The 19754-nt window shown below is 37.2% G+C and overlaps 1 protein-coding gene across 7 annotated transcripts in view; it reads right to left on the minus strand.

Moving 5' to 3' along the window:
- FAM13A (family with sequence similarity 13 member A) overlaps nucleotides 1-19754 on the minus strand; it is a 330683-nt gene that overhangs the window by 69646 nt on the left and 241283 nt on the right. For 5 of the 7 annotated variants that reach the window (XM_030819119.1, XM_004089015.3, XM_003265894.4 and 2 more), the window contains one exon: nucleotides 8914-8955. The exons of the other annotated variants lie outside the window; for them this stretch is intronic. In XM_030819119.1, the coding sequence (XP_030674979.1) occupies nucleotides 8914-8955 (42 nt within the window). The remainder of the gene's footprint in view (nucleotides 1-8913; nucleotides 8956-19754) is intronic. 7 annotated transcript variants of the gene reach the window in all.

Genomic DNA, 19754 nt, shown 5'->3' on the forward strand with positions numbered 1-19754 from the left:
GTGCAGCAAAACAACATGGCACATGGATACATATGTAACAAACCTGCACATTGTGCACATGTACCCTAAAACCTAAAGTATAATAATAAAAAAATAAAAAAACAAACAAACAAACAAAAAAAGTTTTTGTCATTAACTACACTGTGGTCAGAAATTATTAGCTATCAAAATTTCTGCTCTTTAAGAACTTTTAAAGATAGCTGAATAATTTTTATAAAGTAGCAGAAATGCTTGATTGAACTCTATTTATATTATGCAAAGTTTCACATATGTATATAGGTGCTCATTTATTTGAAATCTTATTAATTTTACAAAATTCTCAATGCTATATATCCTGTAAATTTTGTTATGGACATATAGTTATATGTATAAGTCCTATATTCCAAATGTGTTTACTTGTTTACCCTTGATAATGTAAGAATTTAAATTTATATGATTTGATAATACCATAAGTCTAGATAATAAAGTAAGTCCAGTTTGTCTTTTCTAACAAATTTGGCCTTCAACTTCAGTTGTCTGTTCACATTTATCAGATATGTTTATTTTTTTATTATTGATCTTTCTGTGCCACTTTGTTTTAGGTATGACTGTTTTGCAAATGGTATACAGTTCAACTAGGTTTTTTTTTTTTAGTATTTTAGCTTTTCTCAAATAATTTAATCCACTTACATTTATTGTCCTAGCTGATTTGTTCTAGTATTGTTTTTGCTTTGTACTTTCTAATTTGGAAACTTGCTTTTCCTTTGGTTTCTGACATTGCTCTTATCTTTTGAAGGCATTTTGAATATAGGAATCCTATGCACAATTCTACTATGGTTGCTTCTCGTGCCCATATTTCTCTCATTATTATTAAAAATATGGCAAAAACTGCAATTACTTTCACATCAACCTAATGAAATAAGAAACAAAAAAACCTCTTGACACCTGCTTCTATTTTCTTGTTTATGTAAGACAAGAAAATTATAGTTTCATTACTTTCTTTGCCTTTCCACCAATGCTTATAATCAGATCTCTACTTCCTACTAATTTTTTTTAATTTGTCTCTCAATTAGCTGGGCATACACTATACTTGTATTTTTACAAATATGTTTCTTCATTCAAATTATAGTTTTCAGATTGGCTTTTCAATCTCTGACTTTCACATCGAACATTATTACTCTGATAGTTTTGTGGGTTTTTTTTTGAGACAGTGTCTTGCTCTGTCACCCAGGCTGGAGGGAGTACAGTGGCATCATCATAGCTCACTGAAATCTCAAACTCCTGGGCTCAAGCAATCCTCTTGCTTCGGCCTCACAAGAAACTGGTGTACATCAACACACCTGGCCAATTTATTTATTTTCTTATAGAGACAGTGTCTTGCTATGTTGCCCAGGTTGGTCTCAGACTCCTGGTTTCAAGAGATCCTCCCACTTTGGCCTCCGAAAGTGCTGGGATTACAGGAGAGAACTACTGTGTCCAGCCTGTCATGTAGTTCTTTTCTTTATCCTGTTCCTTTTTATTCCAGAAGGGCGTCTCCAGTTTCTCTTTCATCACGTATTTGACTGATTTTTAATCATTTCTGTTCTTTACTGCCTTCAACATAGTTTTTAAAGTCTCTTCTAAAACATTTCTAGGGTTGTTTTTCCCTCCTCATTTCAGCTGTTCTTTCTGTATCCCCAGCCTTTCAATTCCAAGCCTACTCTGCTTTAATGGCTTCCTACTGTTTCAAAAAGGTTTATGTCCTTGAGCATTTTTTGAGAAGATTAACAATATTAGTTCTCAAGTTTTCATCTGAATTTTATAAAAATCAATTCTCTAGATTCTGTTTTTATGCTGAGTCATTGAGGCAAATCATCCTTTCCCCTAGTTTGTAATTTCTCTTCATAGGTCCCAAATAGTTTCTTTGTGTTTAGTGGTTCTTAAGGTGGAACAATCAATCTAGGCAGAACCAGTTCCAACAACCTGGGTAGGTAGATTGTTCTTAGTTTATATGATTGTCCACTTGGCTGTGAGCAGATGGCTCCTCCTGGATTTAGATTTGAAGAGCCAGTATCTGAATCTGCCCTAGAATAATCTCTAATGCCTACCTAGGTGGACTTGCTTTTTGTTCCAATTTTATGATTATGCTGGAGAATCGGAAACAAATTTGTGGTTTGTTCTGGGGTAGCGTACACTTGAAAGCACATAATGAAAATCCAGTATCTTCTTGCCTTTATCCCTTTCTCAAATGCTTTTGCTAGGTGACTGAGCATCCCAGGAGAAGAATCCCTTTCCTCCCCATTGTTTTGTACACTGAGTATTCTTGTCTGAATGGATACTGAAATAAAAAAGCTGATGAGGGCAGGGAGGTGAAAAACAATAACAACACAACTTGGCTATAGATGGTTCAGAAAATAAGTTTCTGCTCAGTTGAGGAAATGTCACTAGCTTTCCTGGTTAGTGCCATAGACAGTAGAAGAAAGCCAAGTCAGTTTTTCCTCCCTTCCTTTTCTCTTTGTGGCTATCTGTATTGTTTAGATGGCAGAACATGAAGTCTGCAAGGTAAAAATATGTTTCTCCGTCCACGCCATAGATGATGTGACCTTTGATGTGGCTCTTCTTTATCATTGCTACAGAGCTGTCTCTAGAGTTTGTCTTTTATTTCATTATTGGATATTAAATAGAAAGCTGGGAGTATTGTATCAGGCAAAGGCAGTCTGCTACCTGTTTAAACTAGAGGCTTACATTTTATTAAAATCTGAAGTTCTACAAAGGGAAGTCCACAGAGAGGCAGGGAAACTGAGGAATGAAGTAACAAGAGACCTAGGCAGAATGGATATAAAGGTGTAATTTTCTACAAGTGAATTCTTCTTTATCATGCTGAGGTATAAAGAGGTAAAAAATATGAAGAAAAGCATTTAAAATGTATATAATTTATCTTTCTCAGTATAGCTCTAAACATATGCTTAATATTTTTATTAACATTGTTACAATTAAACCCAGAATCTATACTTACATCTTACTATGCAATAAATAAATAAATAAATAAATAAAAAATAATGACTGGTGATTCTCAGATCAAGAACTCAATAATGAGTCTTAAAAATTCTATGACGAACAGAAGTAAACTTTGTAGCCATTCCTCAGTTACACTGTTGGTCTGGTTCTGTGTAGGCACCTAGCACGACCTGAGACTTAGAATCCTGACCAATGAGACACAAACATCTTTAAAGAAATCCACATACTTCATAACTAAAGGATGGCTATTATTAAAAAAACAAAATACCAAGTGTTGACAAAAATATGGACAAATGGGAACTGTGTACTTTACTTGTGGAAATGTAAAATGATGTAGCTGCTAGGGCAAATAGTATGGAAGTTCCTCAACAAATTAAACGTAGAACTACCACATGCTCCAACAATTCCACTTTTTTTTTTTTTTAATTATTAGACAGAGTCCTGCTCTGTTGCCAGGCTGGAGTGCAGTGGCACAATCTCGGCTCACTGCAACCTCCACCTTCCGGGTTTAAGGGATTCCCCTGCCTCAGCCTCCTGAGTAGCTGGGACTACAGGTGCGCCCCACCATGCACAGCTAATTTTTTGTGTTTTAGTAGAGACTGGGTTTCACCATGTTGTCCATGATGGTCTCGATCTCCTGACCTTGTGATCCACCCGCCTCGGCCTCCCAAAGTGCTGGGATTATAGGCATGAGCCACTGTGCCTGGCCCCAACAATTCCACTTCTGCGTATATACCCAACAGAAATGAAAGCAAGGACTTGGACAGATATTTGTACATCCATGTTCGTAGCAGCATTATTCACAATGCCCAAAAGATGGAAGCAACCTAAGTGTCTATTGACAGGTGAAAGGATAAATAAAATGTAGTATATACATAGATGGAAATATTATTCAGCCTTCAAAAGGAAGAAAATTCTGACACATGCTACAACATGGATGTACCCTGTGGTATGTCAAGTAAAATATGCCAGTCACAAAAGGACAAAGACCGTAAGATCCCACTCATATGAGGTACCCGGAGTAGTCAAATTCTTAAAGACAGAGAATGAAATGGTGGTTGCCAGGGGATAGGGAAAGGAGGAAATGAGAAATTAGTGTTTAGTGAGTACAGAATTTCATTTTTACAAGATACAAAGAGTTCTGAAGATGGATGGTGATGACAGTTGTATAACAATGAGAATGTACTTAATGCCACTGAACTGTACATTTAAAAATGGTTAAGATGGCAACCTTTGTTTACACTTTACCATAATACAAAAACCAAAACCAAAACAACAGAGCTCCACAGGCAGAGTGGATGTGCCCCCTCCGTTTAGAAACACTATTCTGGCCAGGCGTGGTGGCTCGCGCCTGTAATCCCAGCACTTTGGGAGGCCAAGGTGGGCGGATCACTTGAGGTCAGGAGTTTGAGACCAGCCTAGCCAACATAGTGAAACCCTGTCTCTACTAAAAATATAAAAATTAGCCAGGCGTAGTGGCAGGTGCCTGTAATCCCAGCTACTCTGGAGGCTGAGGCAGGAGAATCACTTGAACCTGGGAGGTGGAGGTTGCAGTGAGCCGAGATTTGCCACTACACTCCAGCCTGCCGACAGAGTGAGACTCCATCTCAAAAACAAAAACAAAAAAAAAAAAGAAACACTATTACAATAAAAAGGAAAACAAATATCTTTAATAAGTAGTTGTGTCTAAAGACATCCAAATACCTAGCTGACTTTATCGTCTTGCTAAAAAAGTAGATACTTAAATAAACAGCTTGCTTGTTTGTTCCACTTCTTAGTAGCCTAAAACAGGGTTTTGAATAAATATAATGTCTGGTATGCTACACTTCTCCAAAACTCTCCCATGTGATAATGAAGGGTTTTTACCTTAAAATAATCATTTAGAAAACATACAATATGCTTCTTAAGGAGAAAAACAAACTATTAAAAGTTAAAGCTAATGAAGTATAATACAAAAAAAAAAATCACAAACATACAAATTCTAGCATAAGTTGTTTGGAAAGCCATTCCTCAGAAAAACTACCTAAAAATGCTTTAGAAAGAAGTTTTCTACATATCAGGAATAGGAGTGGTATGGTATAATATTCAGATCCCATCTAAATATCAGGTAATATTTTAATTTGAATTTAGCCAAAGTCATTTTTTTCTTTAACATAAATGTACAGTTATGAGACTGATAAAATCGATAGTTCCCAGGCTCTAGCAATTAAAAATTAACCAAATTAGAAACAGTAAGTCTATCTGCAAAACAGCTAACTTAGAAATAAATCCATCTGATGCTCCTTCAGGAAAATTAGAAAACAGATGAAACACCAAAGCTGACCTTAATCCAAACCTGCTAAATTAATAATTTAGCCTCAGTTTGCACTGTCAGTATTAAAACTTGGGCTGATATTTTAAAAGATGGTCAATTCCAGGATTTTCACGGAGCACTAAATGAGAAAAGGAAAAGAGAGGAAGATCAGTGCACCTGCTAGAAGACAGGTGTTAGGTAAGCAAGGACCAAGTTTCAGATGCCAGGTGAGTTATTTAGAGCCCAATGAACAAAACTGGTATATAGCCCCTGAAGCACACATCCTCAGATTTTGATAAAGCACATTAAACACAGGTTCTAGGTATGCAAGTTATATGTATAATCCAGGAATTTGTAAAGAAGGAGTTCAAGGATAGAAGTCTGAAGAAATGGGATAAGGATGGGATCTGATCCTGCTCATAGGAGCATGAAAGTGGTGTAGGGGAGGTGGGAGCTGGTAGAGATGAGGAGAAACAGCAAGAGGAGATGCAGAACCCGAGTCTTAGTGGAAACCAAACACCGAAATCCAAACTCAGGCTTGCAGACACTGAAAACTCAGGCAAACAGAAGTAGAGCAGCAACAGATCCTAGACAGATCTGACTGGAGGCCAGGTAAAAGAATGCAGACAATAAAAGGTTGAACATGGCACAGAAGAACACCACCACCAAGTTGTTTTGATGCTCAGCTGAGCAACTGAGGTAGGGGCCCTGTTGTTTGGGATTCCAGCCCAGAATATAAAAGAGAACAGGGTATGAACATCCTGGCCAAGAATGTTCTCCACCTTAAGTTTCCAGGTCATGTTTATTCTGCTGTAGTCTTACTAAGGGTTTGGCATAACCTATTTTTCCCTTTCATTTCCCTAATCATTTCAACTGGGCTGGTAATCCCTAATACGCGTCTGGGGAACAATGACACCTACTGTTTGAGCTCCTATAACTGCAATTAACTTGCTACATGGAACGGTGGCAGGTGTAGATTGATAGCTACTGTTTCCTTCCTTTGCAAAAAATGACAAATGGCTCTTTGGTGAGTTAAGTTGGAGAAGTACTGAAATTAGAGATGACAGAGTTATCACAGAAGATATTTGATTTAGAATAAAAATATGAGTGTGTGTCTATAACAGCCCTACCTTATTACAGAAAGGACTGAAGGTAACTGAAATATACGGTAGACTAACATGGGATTCAGGCATGACTGTTCAGTGAGAATATCACATTACAGAAACTGAAATTCCATATGGTGATAACGAGCAATATAATGACTGAAACGGCCTCTCTGGTTCCCTGTTCCTGCATCCCTTTCTTCTCCCCTAGCCACAGCAAGGTCCTGGGACCTCCACTAGTGTGCACTGTGGCCTCTTCACACGCTCTCCGTCTGCATCCTCTATCCCAGACACAGACTCTGTCCTATTATATACAATCCCTCTCTTCTCCACTCCAGTAGCAGGATCCCCATGTGATCTCCTGTACCCTAGGGCCGCTATGGGTCATCTATCCTTCTTCCTTTGAGGCTGGAGGCCTGCTCTGCTCTCATCTTCTGTCTGTTCTGATCTGCACTCTCTGAAGACTGTCCACTCACAGACTTGTAGCCACTGAGTTTTGCTGTTCCACCTCTTTATGCTGGACCTTTCAGAATTAACCACCAAACTGAATATCCCACTGCTGACCAGCTTTCCCAGCCCTATCTGCTCCATGGCTGCTTGTGGCTGGATCTACTTCCGGTGAGTACCCCTCTCAGCAGATGTGTCTTATGTCTTGATTGGGCCTGCTTTTGAAATTCTAATTTCAGGCTAATAATTACTATTTTTGCATTTATGAAATAGTTCTGCTTAGTTTAAATCTCCATCATATGAAAAGAATGCCTGCTGGTAACTTCTCCTTTTTCTACCATAAATGTGGGCCAGTATGCATATTTATTCTCTTTTTCCCCCTAACTTTATCATATTTTAGTTTTTATGACTCAACATTGAAAAAATCAAGTAGCTTCTATTAAGACTTCAGTAAATATATTACTGATTTTCTTTTACTCTATTTTCTTGTACTTTCATTCTGCAAGTACAGGACATTCAGAGAAATAAGTTCTCAATCGTTGGCATGATCCAGTGCTAAAGTCTCCTATACCATGTAAAATTAAATTTCCATTAACATATAATAAGCATTTGTTGATATTACTGTGTGTATTTACATAATGAATATCAGACTCACTACGTGCTCAGCAACATCCTGATGTGTTCACAGGAATTGCATAGTTGAGATACCCTATGAACCAGAGTATGCTGATTTGGTTGGCAGGAAACCAGGATGAAAAAAATGGACCACGTTGTCTCATACTGAAACCTCAAATGTTCCCTCTCTTGCCATAAAGTGATTATGCAATATGCTGCAAGTCACTAAAGGGTAAACACTACTAAAAAGCAGTTACTTGGCTAAGCCTGAAGTCCTATGACACATTTCTGAAGTACTAGTGGTTGAATTATAGCCTAAATCCATTCTGGGACTATTTCAACAAGTCGGATTCAAACATAAATAAATAAACAAATTCTGTATTTCATCTCCTGACATTTATTTTAAAAAGCAGTAGACTTCAGGCCAGGCGCGGTGACTCATGCCTGTAATCCCAGCACTTAGGGAGGCTGAGGCGGGTGAATCACGAGGTCAGGAGTTCAAGACCAGCCTGGCCAAGATGATGAAACCCTGTCTCTACTAAAAATACAAAAATTAGCCGGGTGTGGTGGCGGGTGCCTGTAATCCCAGCTACTCGGGAGGCTGAGGCAGAGAACTGCTTAAACCTGGGAGGCAGAGGCTGCAGTGAGTCGAGATCACGCCACTGCAATCCAGCCTGGGCGACAGAGCAAGACGCTGTCAAAAATAAATAAATAAATAAAATAAAATAACATAAAATAAAATAAGATAAATAAAAAGCAGTATACTTCAGGAAATATTTTAAAAAACAAACATCGGCATTATTTTACATGCATATATACTTTTCAAATATATTTTCTAAGCCTTTGAAGTGGGTAGGTAGTAAGAAAAGACATGCAATAAGGAAGACTTGATTCTAGGCTATATCTCAGATGACTCACTGGAAAACCCTATCAGTACAGCATTCAATCACCAGAGAGAAGTGATCTTGAATTCTGTTAATTTACCTGCTTTAACATTGTTACTCTGGGTTTATAAGTTTTAGAAAATCATCTTAAACCCTATAAACTTGCTGAATATTTAGTTTCCTTCTCCGCTATGACATAGAAAATGATGTAACACAACCCAAGGCTTTATCTGTGAGTGGGTATTGTACCCATTCACCCCCCACTAACCTATGCATATGTATATGTATAAAATAGAGATTTTTAACTTTGCTTACAGCCTAATCATCAGGCAGTTTTTAAATTAAAATGATCACCTTGGCACTTTTGAATTTAAAACAAGATGTCTTATTTTAGTTGTTTCAACTATATTAGACATTTAAAAAAAAATTTCTTGAACCAAAGGGGAAAATACAGTAAGGTGAAGAGCTCCAGCAAGTTAGTCTGGCCACAGTAATGAATGTTCTATTGAAAGAGATTAAAATGAGCAAATAAACCCAAAGAAGCCTTAACCCTCCTTTATTCCCTGTAGTAGACCAACAAAAATCAAATAAATACCTCAAATAGAAAGGTGACAGAGGTCTTTCATCTTCCTGTGAACTAAAAGGAAAATAAATTTTGAATTAATATAATGTCTGTTAATATGACATGTCAATTTTACTAAAAATGTTCTACCTGTCAAAAATGTTGATTTAGCACATTAAAGCCAATCTCATGATGGGGTAAGGTTAGTAAAACACGATCCACCTTGGACCTAGCCAAGGTCAATTACTTCTTGTCAGGATACCATCAAGTGAGGCTTCTTTCAAGATCAGCTAAGACAAAAGTAATTCACATCACACTTTCAAGAGGAAGCTTTTTACTGCCTTATTCTAGAGGCCCAATTCAAGTATTTGTATATTACACATAAACCCTTAAAATGATTACATACTAATTTATCTCAACAAAGCTGACTGCAGCTCATTAACATGATGATGAAAATAAGAAACAACCAACAAAACATTCCTGTTAAGAACGAGCCACTACAGGAATGATTCCCTAGCAATGAAGAGCACATCAGTAAACAGCACCACACTCACAGGCTCTTTGTCCTTCTGCAGTTACTCTACTAAGTATTAACTAGTGTGTATAACATGAAAGGACATAAATGAAATCATTAAAATGTTTAAGTTCCTCAAACAACACAGACAAAATATTAAGCTCAATACATTGAAAGTTAATTTTTTTTTTTTTTTAAAGACATGGTCTCACTCTGTTGGCCAGGCTGGAGTGCAGTGGTACGATCATGGTTCACTGTAGCCACAAACTCCCAGGCTCAAGTGATCCTCCCATGTCAGCCTCTGGGGTATCTGGGACCACAGGCACGTGCTACCATGCCAGGCTAGTTTTTTATTTTTTGTGGAGACGGAGTCTCACTATGTTGCCCATGCTGGTCTTGAACTCCTGGGCTCAAGTGATCCTCCTGGCTCAGCCTCCCAAAGTGCTGGGATTACAAACATGAGCCACCATGCCTGGCCTAGAAATTTAATTTTTAAAATGTAACATATATGCTATATTTTCTTTTCCTTTCTTTAGCTTGTTTTATTTTTCCTAATAAATGATCTCAAAGTATAGAATGAATCTCTCCCCCTTGCTGTCCACTGGAGTGATCTTTGAACTTTTAAAATTATGCACTCATAAAACTTGCTTTTCAGTAGCCACTCCCCTCAAATATATAACTGATTAAATATATATTATGTACATCATTAAACAGATAAAAGTAGAAAGATAAGGTATTAAATAAAATGAAAAAGAAGGTTTAATATTTTCTTTTCTTTTTTTTTTTTAACTAAAAAGTAAACTTTAATGTTGAAAGTGCAAACTTGGGGAAGACAGAAAAGATCACACACAAGGCTGTCACTTCACACTTGGAAGGTTGCACAGCGGCTGGGCAGAGGCGCTCCTCGCTTCCCAGTCAGTTGGGCGGCGGGGCAGAGACACTCCTCACTTCCCAGACGGGGTGGCCGGGCAGAGACGCTCCTCACTTCCCAATAAAATATTTTCTTTTGTACCCCTAGGGTTCTTCTTGGATATCACGTGGGGTGTACACCACTTTACCGCATCTGGGAAAGCAACTAACTAACTGCAGCATTCTCTTTCTCTCTCTGTTTGCTTATTTTTAATTTTCTCAAGCATCATTCATGAAAAGAGAAAAGTCTGCTTCGACTGATAGTATTCAACTTGCAGTCAATAAACTCTTATTACAGAGTTATACTGTAAAACACACACAAGCAAACAAAATCCTGTCCTGGAAGTTGAATAGGTCTTAACATTTTAGAAGGAATATGGAACATAAAATGTGACACACTGTTTTTCATTCTCTCATGATTTGGGTTTCCAATTTCAACACTGATCAGCTGTTCTAATGCCCATGTTGCCAAATATCTTAATGTTTATAACTAATGGTGTTAACTCTTCCCAGGTGAGGGGTAAGTGATGGGCTGTAATGTGGATGGACTGAGGGCAAAGCTTGTAGAATTAGGTTGCAGGGTTGAAGAGTTAGAGGGGACAACACCTGGGAAATGTCCAGGTGTCCAGGAAGAAACCACCTGAAACAGCGCTATTATAGGAGGTGACCACTTTTAAGTCAACCTGACAGAAGTCACTTACACATTTGACTTCCAAATACTCCTAGAAAACACTAAACAAAACAATTGTAAAAATGTTAGAACTGGGTTTCCTGATCAAGAAATTGATCATTATGCCAAAGAAACACTATGCCAAACAAACAAAAAACCTGCCTCTAAAAACCTCTGATGATTTTGTTATTCTAGGAAAGGCCTCCGTGTTTTGTAAAGTGAGTTCTACATACTTTCTTTACCCAGCACAGATCCTTTACTGGAACATGTAGCAAACTGAAGGAAAATTAACACGGTTACTGCAACATTCTTTGATGTGCATTCAATTAGCAATATGCTTGATTTTCTTAAGTGCTTTTGAGAGATGATTTAAATGGTTCACGGCTCTGAACACAGCTGTTCATGTGTCTTAGCTATTTGCGTGTCTGTGTGCTAAATTTCTTTGCAGCAAACAGAAGCAATACTTTTTTCCTTTCATCTCCCTCACAAATTTCATATCGATTATGACTGCGGGCCAGATCCTACCACAGGTCCTACATTAATTATCTCAATTAGATCCTCACAAAACTTCCCTGGTACTGGCTTCTTGCTCCTTCTTTAATTCAGGTGAGAAAAGCAGTCTCAGAGTGAGTACATAACTCATTCAGATGATGCAGCTAGTGAAGTATAAATTACCGTATTACATGTTAGTTCATTTTTCTCACTTGTTTTCCCTTCATTTTTAACCTATCAAAGTACGGCGAGATGACTAGGTTAGTGAAGAAAATGCATTCGATGGCCAGTCTGCATTCCAGCAGCCACAACAAGATCTCGTGGACTTGATAAGCTCCTTGTCATGCTTCTGATTATGGCAACTCTACATCACCTTAGTCAAAGTCCATTCGTAATGCATTATGCCTGACAGCACTTATAAGGTGATTAATTTATTAAAATATACTGGCACGATGTCAAGAATGTCTCTTGATGGAAACACAAGATTTTAATCATAAGCAAATATTTTATCTGGCCTGTATTTGCACAAAGTAAATTCATCAATGAAAGACAAAATAAGAAATTCTTAATTTGGCTATGCCCCTGAATTTTGACCAGTTTTTGTTCTAAAAAAGAAAATGTAAGCACTGAAATTTAAGTAAAATAAAGCAGAGTATTATATTTAGTCAACAATCAGCAGTTAACAGTGGAGCAATCCATGCATAGTCCCTGAGAAAAACAATATAATTTGGAAATAAAATGAGGGTAAATAAATCAATTTTTATTTTAAAAGCATATTTCTCTTTTCCCTTTCATAAAAGTACCCTTTTCTGGGATTTAGTAATACAATCTAAACAAAGGCATAAATTTTGAGACAACTAAATCATTGATTTCAAATTGATGTAGCCAACTAATTTTAGAAATAAATTTAATGCATTGATTTCGAAGGCAATTTTAAAGAAAAATGGCCAAGGACAATTCTTCCAAATAAAATCAACAAAATAAACTTTTCCACAAAATGTAGAAACCAGAATGCACATTTGAAAAAATTACCATTTTTATATAGCTGTACAAAGATATTGTACTATTACTACAGGCTCCAAAACATCTTTAACAAAGATTATTTACACCTATTTCTGTTTTTGTGTCAATCTGTCATGTTCAATGATACTAAAGGATTTTGCCTAAATTCTAACTTGAGCATAATTTGTCATAATTTTTTCCTAAAGATGAAATTGAGAATTAATTCTGATTCACTTTTAATTTTTAAAAATAAGCACATGTTCTGTGAATGAAGAAGGAAGTGTGTGTCATGAAATTAAACCAATGACAAATTGAAACAACTTAGAATTCATTCGATTTCCTCCTTGGTTACCAGTAACAACTCCGTGTTTTAATTATTTCCTATTTGCTGACTCTCAATAATGGCCAAGCTTAAGCAGCCAATTATAAGTAGTTTACTTAAAAAAAAAAATCAAACATACACTGAGAGATTTGGGCAACCACCTCATTTATGTGATTATGCTTAATGTTCTCAGATACGTGGTACTATATTCTCAAAATAACTGCTTGTGGGAAGAACATTTATCATATAGACCTAAATAACAGTCTAAATCTAAGAAGCTACAACCGAGAATGCCAATAACTTAGATATTTTTATCTAAGTTTTAGCAGAGTCCTGTCTTATTTTTTATAGAGCTTGACATTGGTTAATGCACATAAATAAATGACACCTAGACTGATAATCTCTTCATGAGTTACCCTAATTTCTAAACTGAAGCCACAGAATGCAGTGCAATGCCTATCAGTTTAATTATACAGCAAGCTAAAGGAAATCATGAAAGGCATAGTGTTGTCTATGTCTAAGAAAAACCAAATAATGTTGGGAGAATTCCCAGGGCAAGTACCCAGAATGGACCTTCAATTACTCCATCAAACCACCATTCCATTCCATTCCCTTTTTAACTCTCCAATTACTTGAACTTTCTAATTGGTTAATGTGGCTGGCTACCAAAAAATTAACATAATTTGCATATTTAGCCACACACTTTAAATATATTTCTAAGTGGTTTGAGACAGAAGAAATAGTTTGTAAGTGTTCCTTGAATACTGAAAAGTACAGAAAAACAAGTAAATGCTAAGAATTCGGTCCCATTCATTGAAGAAACTAGAAAAACCATCTATGTGGCTTAAAAAACAAAACGAGCAAAAGAGAGAAAGAAAGTGAGGGACAAGTAAAAGAAAAGTATAAAGTAAACATTTTTTCGGGAACTCAGGCATTTTCCACATGTGCTACAGAATGTAAGGGGAGGAATTTTCTTAGAGAATGGTGAGTGAAGTTAGCACATTTTCCTTTCCTTGTTCTCAAAACATAAAGTGCAACACATGTACTTGAGCATTTTCAATTTATCCACAGTCTCAGTCATTAACCATACCACTTGCCAACTGGAGAGGTACGTGGCAGCCACTGTTCTGTTGCTTAGGTTTTCGGTTTGGTCCCAATCAAGAACATTTAAAAAAAAAAAAAGTCCCCGTGGGTGGTTTTTTTTTTTTTTTTCCTGGAAAACAAATGTAAGCATTTTCAGATCAGTTCATAACTGTTTGCAGCTGTAATTTGTTGGGGATGGGGGATATTTTACAATTCTTTTTTGTAAACCCAGGCAGCTTTGTTTATAGTTTTATTATTTGCACTTTGTGCCTAAGAACACAACTCTTAGCCAGTAGAAATACAAATTATTGCAGTTCAAGGGCAAATAGATTTTCCAGACCAAAGGTTAAATGCAAAGAGCTGAAGTTGTTAGTATTCGCAGAACAGAAATTTTTAGCTAACAGTAAGAGGTATTATTCTGAAGGCAAAACAAATAGACAAAAAGACTTCCAAAGATTTAGATTTTATTCCAGTAAGATAGAAAAATATTTCTACCAGTTTTTGTCTGTTTAGTGGAAATTTGAAATATATTGTTATCAGTTGAATTATGTCACCCCAAAAATACACACTGAGGCCATAATCCCTCATACTTTAGAAAGTTATCTTATTTAGAAACAGGGTCTTGACAGAGATGATCAAGTTAAAATAAAGTCATTAAGATGGGCCTGAATCTAATATGACTAACATCTTTATAAAAAGGGGAAATTTGGGCACAGAGACAGATATGCACCCAGGCAGAATATCATGTGAAGATTGGAGTTATGCTGCCCCAAGCAACAGAACTACTTGAAGCTAGAGAATAGGCCTGGAACATATCAAATTCAGATAGAAAAACATGCCTAACAAAGGTGCTTCAATCTTACACAAAGGTTATGCTCTGAAAGTTCATTTACAGGAATGCTAAGACTATAATCAATTTCCCATACTGACATGGGGATTTGGTTTCCAGGCCTGTATCCGAAAGTCTATCTAACCTCTCATTCAAGTGAACTATCCTCATAAGCAGTCCAGATACAATATTTTTTTAAAGTTTTAATGATGATTCAGTTAGAAACACATTTTATATCATGACAGTATACATAACATATAAATCAGACACAAATTTCACAAAAATTATTCTTAGTTTGCTGGGATATTTTCTATTTTGTTATTAATATTGGTCACATCCTGCTAAATTGGCTTTATGACCACTAATAGGTCATGACCCACAGAATTAAAAAATACTGTTCTAGAACACTATGCTAAATACACATCTCCCTTGCTTGCTATATAATGCACACTGAATGAATGCTGATGAATTAAGATCTATGTTCTCACAAGACAAAGGGAAAAAACTCTTTCTTTCTCTGTCCTACTGCCAAAATCAGCTCTGGGCCAAAGAAGATTTTGCTGAGTGTATATGGTAAAGAAAAGCAGAGAGAAAATGGGTCTGGATATGCCCAGTAGTGGGCATGATGACATAGTTGTGGAAGGCCAGGAGGAGCTGACAGAATATCTCCAAATCTCTCTTAAATAGTCTTTCCCTAGTTACACCATAGGACAGTGTCAAGAATGAGACTCAGGGAGACAGTGAAGGAGATCATTTTGCACAGGACATGGCCTCCATGGCTCTTCCTTATTTGTATGACTGTGGCATTCTTTATCACCTATTCTGTCTTCTAGAATCAAAGAAATATTATACTTACAGAAAACTAAGGATCATCTCATTCCATTTAAATCCTACTCACTCAGCTAGTGCCAGCTCTGAATGCTCTTCTAACAGCTTGCAACGTCTAAGAAATTGCATGGAGGTAGGGGTATGTGCATGTGGGGGGAAAAGGAACAGAGTTCTTAAGTGGGGGGTGGGAAGAAGAGTTGCTTTACCTTCCATTTGTTTTGCATCTCTTTCTACAGCTAGAAGGTGAAAAGTGAACCATGACTGCCTGCTGATTGACTGACAGTGCACTTCTCAGGGAATCCTGGCTGAGACGTGTAGAAGTCACAGAATAGAATCTTACTCTTGTTATAATATTTACATTGTGTTTATAAGCCAACTGTTTTCCTTAAAGACGTTTATCCCTGCTATAGTTTAAATGTGTCTCCCAAAGTTTATGTGTTAGAAACTTGATCCCCAATGAAACAGTGTTGAGAGGTGGAAACTTTAAGAGGTGATTACGTAATGAGGGCTCTGCCCTCAAGAATGGATTAATGCTGTTATTGTGGGAGTGGGTTGGTTAGTATGGGAGTAGGTTCCTGGTAAATGGATGAGTTTGACACTCTCCCCCCTGCTCATTGAATTCACTTTCTTGCCCTTCTGCCTTCTGCCATGGGATGACAGAGCTAGAAGGCCCTTGTCATATGTGAGACCTTTGAGCTTGGACTTCCCAGCCTCCAGAACTGTAAGAAATAAGTCTCTGTTCATTATAAATGATCCAGCCCATGGTATTCTGTTATACCGGCACAGAATGGACTAAGACAATCTCTTACCTCCATATTTGATCAATTACCAAATGGTATGGATTATGTCTCAAAAAAAGGATGTGTCTCTTGAGTCAGATCTCTCTTTTCCATTTCCACTGCATTAGTCTTTCACAGGGGCAATACTATTTCCTTGTTTTCCACACTAGTTCATCCTTAGCCTCTCCTGCTTCCCCACTGCATTTGGGATAAAAATCCAAATGCCTAAATCTGGCACATGAAGTCCCTCCCAGTTGCAACCCAACATATCTCTACAAACCTCATTGCACTTTTGCAACTCTTTCCATTTGTACATGTTGTTCTTTCTACCTTAAATCCTTTCTCCACCTCTCTCTGCCTGGTAAATACTTCATCTCTCAGTTCAAGTGTCATCTAATCTGGGAAGCCATCTCTAGCACCCTGGAGAGGGAGCTGCTTCTTCCTCCAGGCTTCAAGACACTTTATTCATAGCTATAAATGAGTGCTTAGCACATAACACTGAAATTCATGAGCTCAGAGGCTTGTCTCGTTTCCAGATTTGTCGTTATCTTTGTAACACCAGCACCTAGCCAGGTACCAAGAACACTGCGTGTGCTTAGTAAATTGCTGTTGAATAAAATCACTATCATCAAGATTTTGCTGAGTGCTTGCAGTAGTGTTGATTAAATATTTTGAAAACATATTGTTTATAATTTGTAATACTAATTTTGCCTAGGAGCATTCTCTGGTATCTGCACATTGATTATTTTAAATTTTCTTTTTCCCATCTATTCAAAACTTAATGAATCTGCAGCTGTGCCATGGGTTTTCTCCCATCCTTACTTAAAGAAAATCATTTATTTTTTCCAACTTCACAATTAGAGGTGGGAGCTTTGCCATTACGCCCATAATTTTAACACTGTACTCTTTGTGGTATACAGAGAACCCAGAAAATGATACGTTCGGGCAAGGTAATATTTGAGTATGGCCTTGCCACACACTATATCTGTTTGTTCTGGCTTGAGAGTAGGGGAAAAAAATTATTTCACTTCACGCCAAACACAAAGGTTGTTTGAGGTTTGAAGAAATTTTGGGCAGCTGGAAGCTTTCATTTGTCTTTGAGATCTTGTTCAGAAAAGTGATGTTTATCGTTATTATAAACATAAAAACATTGTCTTATGGAGGCAGTAATTTAGAACGTAAAATACAGTAACATGTTCTTTGGGGGGATGAAATTAGTTGACGAGAAAATATTTTTATAACATTAGTAAATAAAGTATTTTCAAATCTTTAGTCACTGAAACAAAATCAAAAGAATATGGGGATACCTGTAGAAGGAAAGAAGGAAAAAGAAAATTGTTTTTGCTAACTTATTTCAATTATTACCTTATTGCAAATTTATTAAGGGTTTGTTAACACAGTTTTAACAGATATATAATTTCCCAAACTCTTAACTCTGAATGTGGAATTCTCAAGACAAAGATGTGCAGAAGGCATGCAAATTATCCTGTCATCCTCTCCTGAACACCCCTCACCTCAGCCAGAGGAGGACTGTGCACAGAAAAATGGGTCAAGGCTTGTTTCTGACATCATCTTGACTTTCCGCTGCTTTTTAGGATGATGAGCAGCAACTGGAAAGTGAATGAAGGTTTGATGTCAACCTACACCTGGGCTTTGGGTGCTTCCACAGCCATGGGCAGGTGCTCATACGGGAAACATTTTCTGAGTGTATTAGAATCCATGATCGATACACAGGCTAAGAAAACACAATCCCAAACTTCATGGAATTTACAGGCTAGCAGAGAAATGGAAACCTGAAATTTGATTATTATGAAAAAGGGGATACATACCTACTATTGATTGAGAGTTCACCATAAAAAGCCAGGCTTTGTGCTAAGAGTTTACGTGCATTATCTCATTCAATCCTCAAAGACATCATGGAGGAAGGAATTACTAACCAGATTTTTCAGATAAGAAGAACAAGTTTTAGAAAGGTTAATTAACAGGCTGAAGGCCATAGAGGCAGTCAATGGCTGAGGTTCCAATCCAAGTCTGAAGTCAGAGCTCCAGCCCTTCCACTCTGAAGCACTATGCAGTCTGGCAGATTAGCTGAGGCTCAGTTAGATAAGCCACACAGGGAGTGAATTTTGAGGGTCACGTAGGCATTTTTTGGAGAAAGACAGTGGACGGGAGGAGAACTATAAGAGAGAGAGAGAGCGAAAGAGAGAGAAGAGAATGTGCTTTGAAAGCATGGGAGAATTAATAACTCGGCAGGTGTGGCAATTGAGGGAGTTCAGCACCAGGGGCGCAGCAGTGACCTGCCAGAAAGCTGACACTGGAGAAACATGCAGGCTCTTGGGTTTCTATCAAATCAAGGAGTTGAAAAAAAAAAGGAAGTCACTTATAAAAATAAAACACAGTGTATCAATGGTCTACTCAGGCCAGCATTTAGTTTCTAATTTTAGTTTCAAGAGTTATTTTAACCTAGACAGCGAACAGCGAAATTAGTTTCTTTTTATAATCATTTTGCTGACTGCAAAATACTGGTATCTATTATGTTTTTTTCTAAACGCTCAATTTTTTCTCTAGCCTTTCAGTTCCATTCCTTTAATATGATCTGAGTAAATCTTTATTTAGTTCAATTCTTTATTTTTATTTCTAGTAAGTTCAAGTTTTCCGAATTCCTTTTTTGGGGGGGGAGTGTAACAGGGTCTTAGTCTGTCATCTAGGCTGGAGTACAGTGGCATGATCATAACTCACTGCAGCCTCAAACTCCTGGGCTAGAGTGACCCTCCAACCTCAGCTTGTAGGTAGGACTACAGGCATATGCCACCATGCAAATAATTTTAAAAAAATTTTTGTAGAGACAGAGTCTCACTATGTTGCCCAGGCTGGTTTCCAACTCCTGGCTTCCAGCGATCCTCCTGCCTCTGCCCACCAAAGCACTGGGATTACAGATGTGAGCCACCGCACCCCGCTTTCCTGAGTTTTATTCTTAGATTTGATGAGACGATATCATGTTTTCCTGAGCTTGGTCTTTAAAGGTATTATAAAACATATGTCTTAAACCATCCCCCCACCTCATTATTTTCACTTTGTTACTTTGGCACCTTAATTTTAAAGAGCAACTTCCGAGGCTTCTCCCTATTTTATTTTTGCCACCCCTGGCCCCACTATTTCCTATTAACATGTCTTTTCTCATGCAAAAACTAAAATAAATTTCCATATCTGGCTTTGGGATAATTTGCACAAGGGTTATAATGTACTATACTTTGGTTCTGGAGTCCGGTATTTGTTTAGCAACAATATTCTAAGTCTATACTTGATATCAGAAGTCAAATTTATTTTAGAGCTTATCTTAAAATGATGGTTTAAAATTTGAAAGGGATTTTAAATTTAGAAATATAGACAAATCTCTTTGCAAGAAAAGGACATAGATCAAAAGATTCATTTACAATTTTTAAAGT

The sequence above is a fragment of the Nomascus leucogenys genome, chromosome 9 (assembly GCF_006542625.1).
Source record: "Nomascus leucogenys isolate Asia chromosome 9, Asia_NLE_v1, whole genome shotgun sequence".
NCBI classification, from domain to species: Eukaryota; Metazoa; Chordata; class Mammalia; order Primates; family Hylobatidae; genus Nomascus; species Nomascus leucogenys.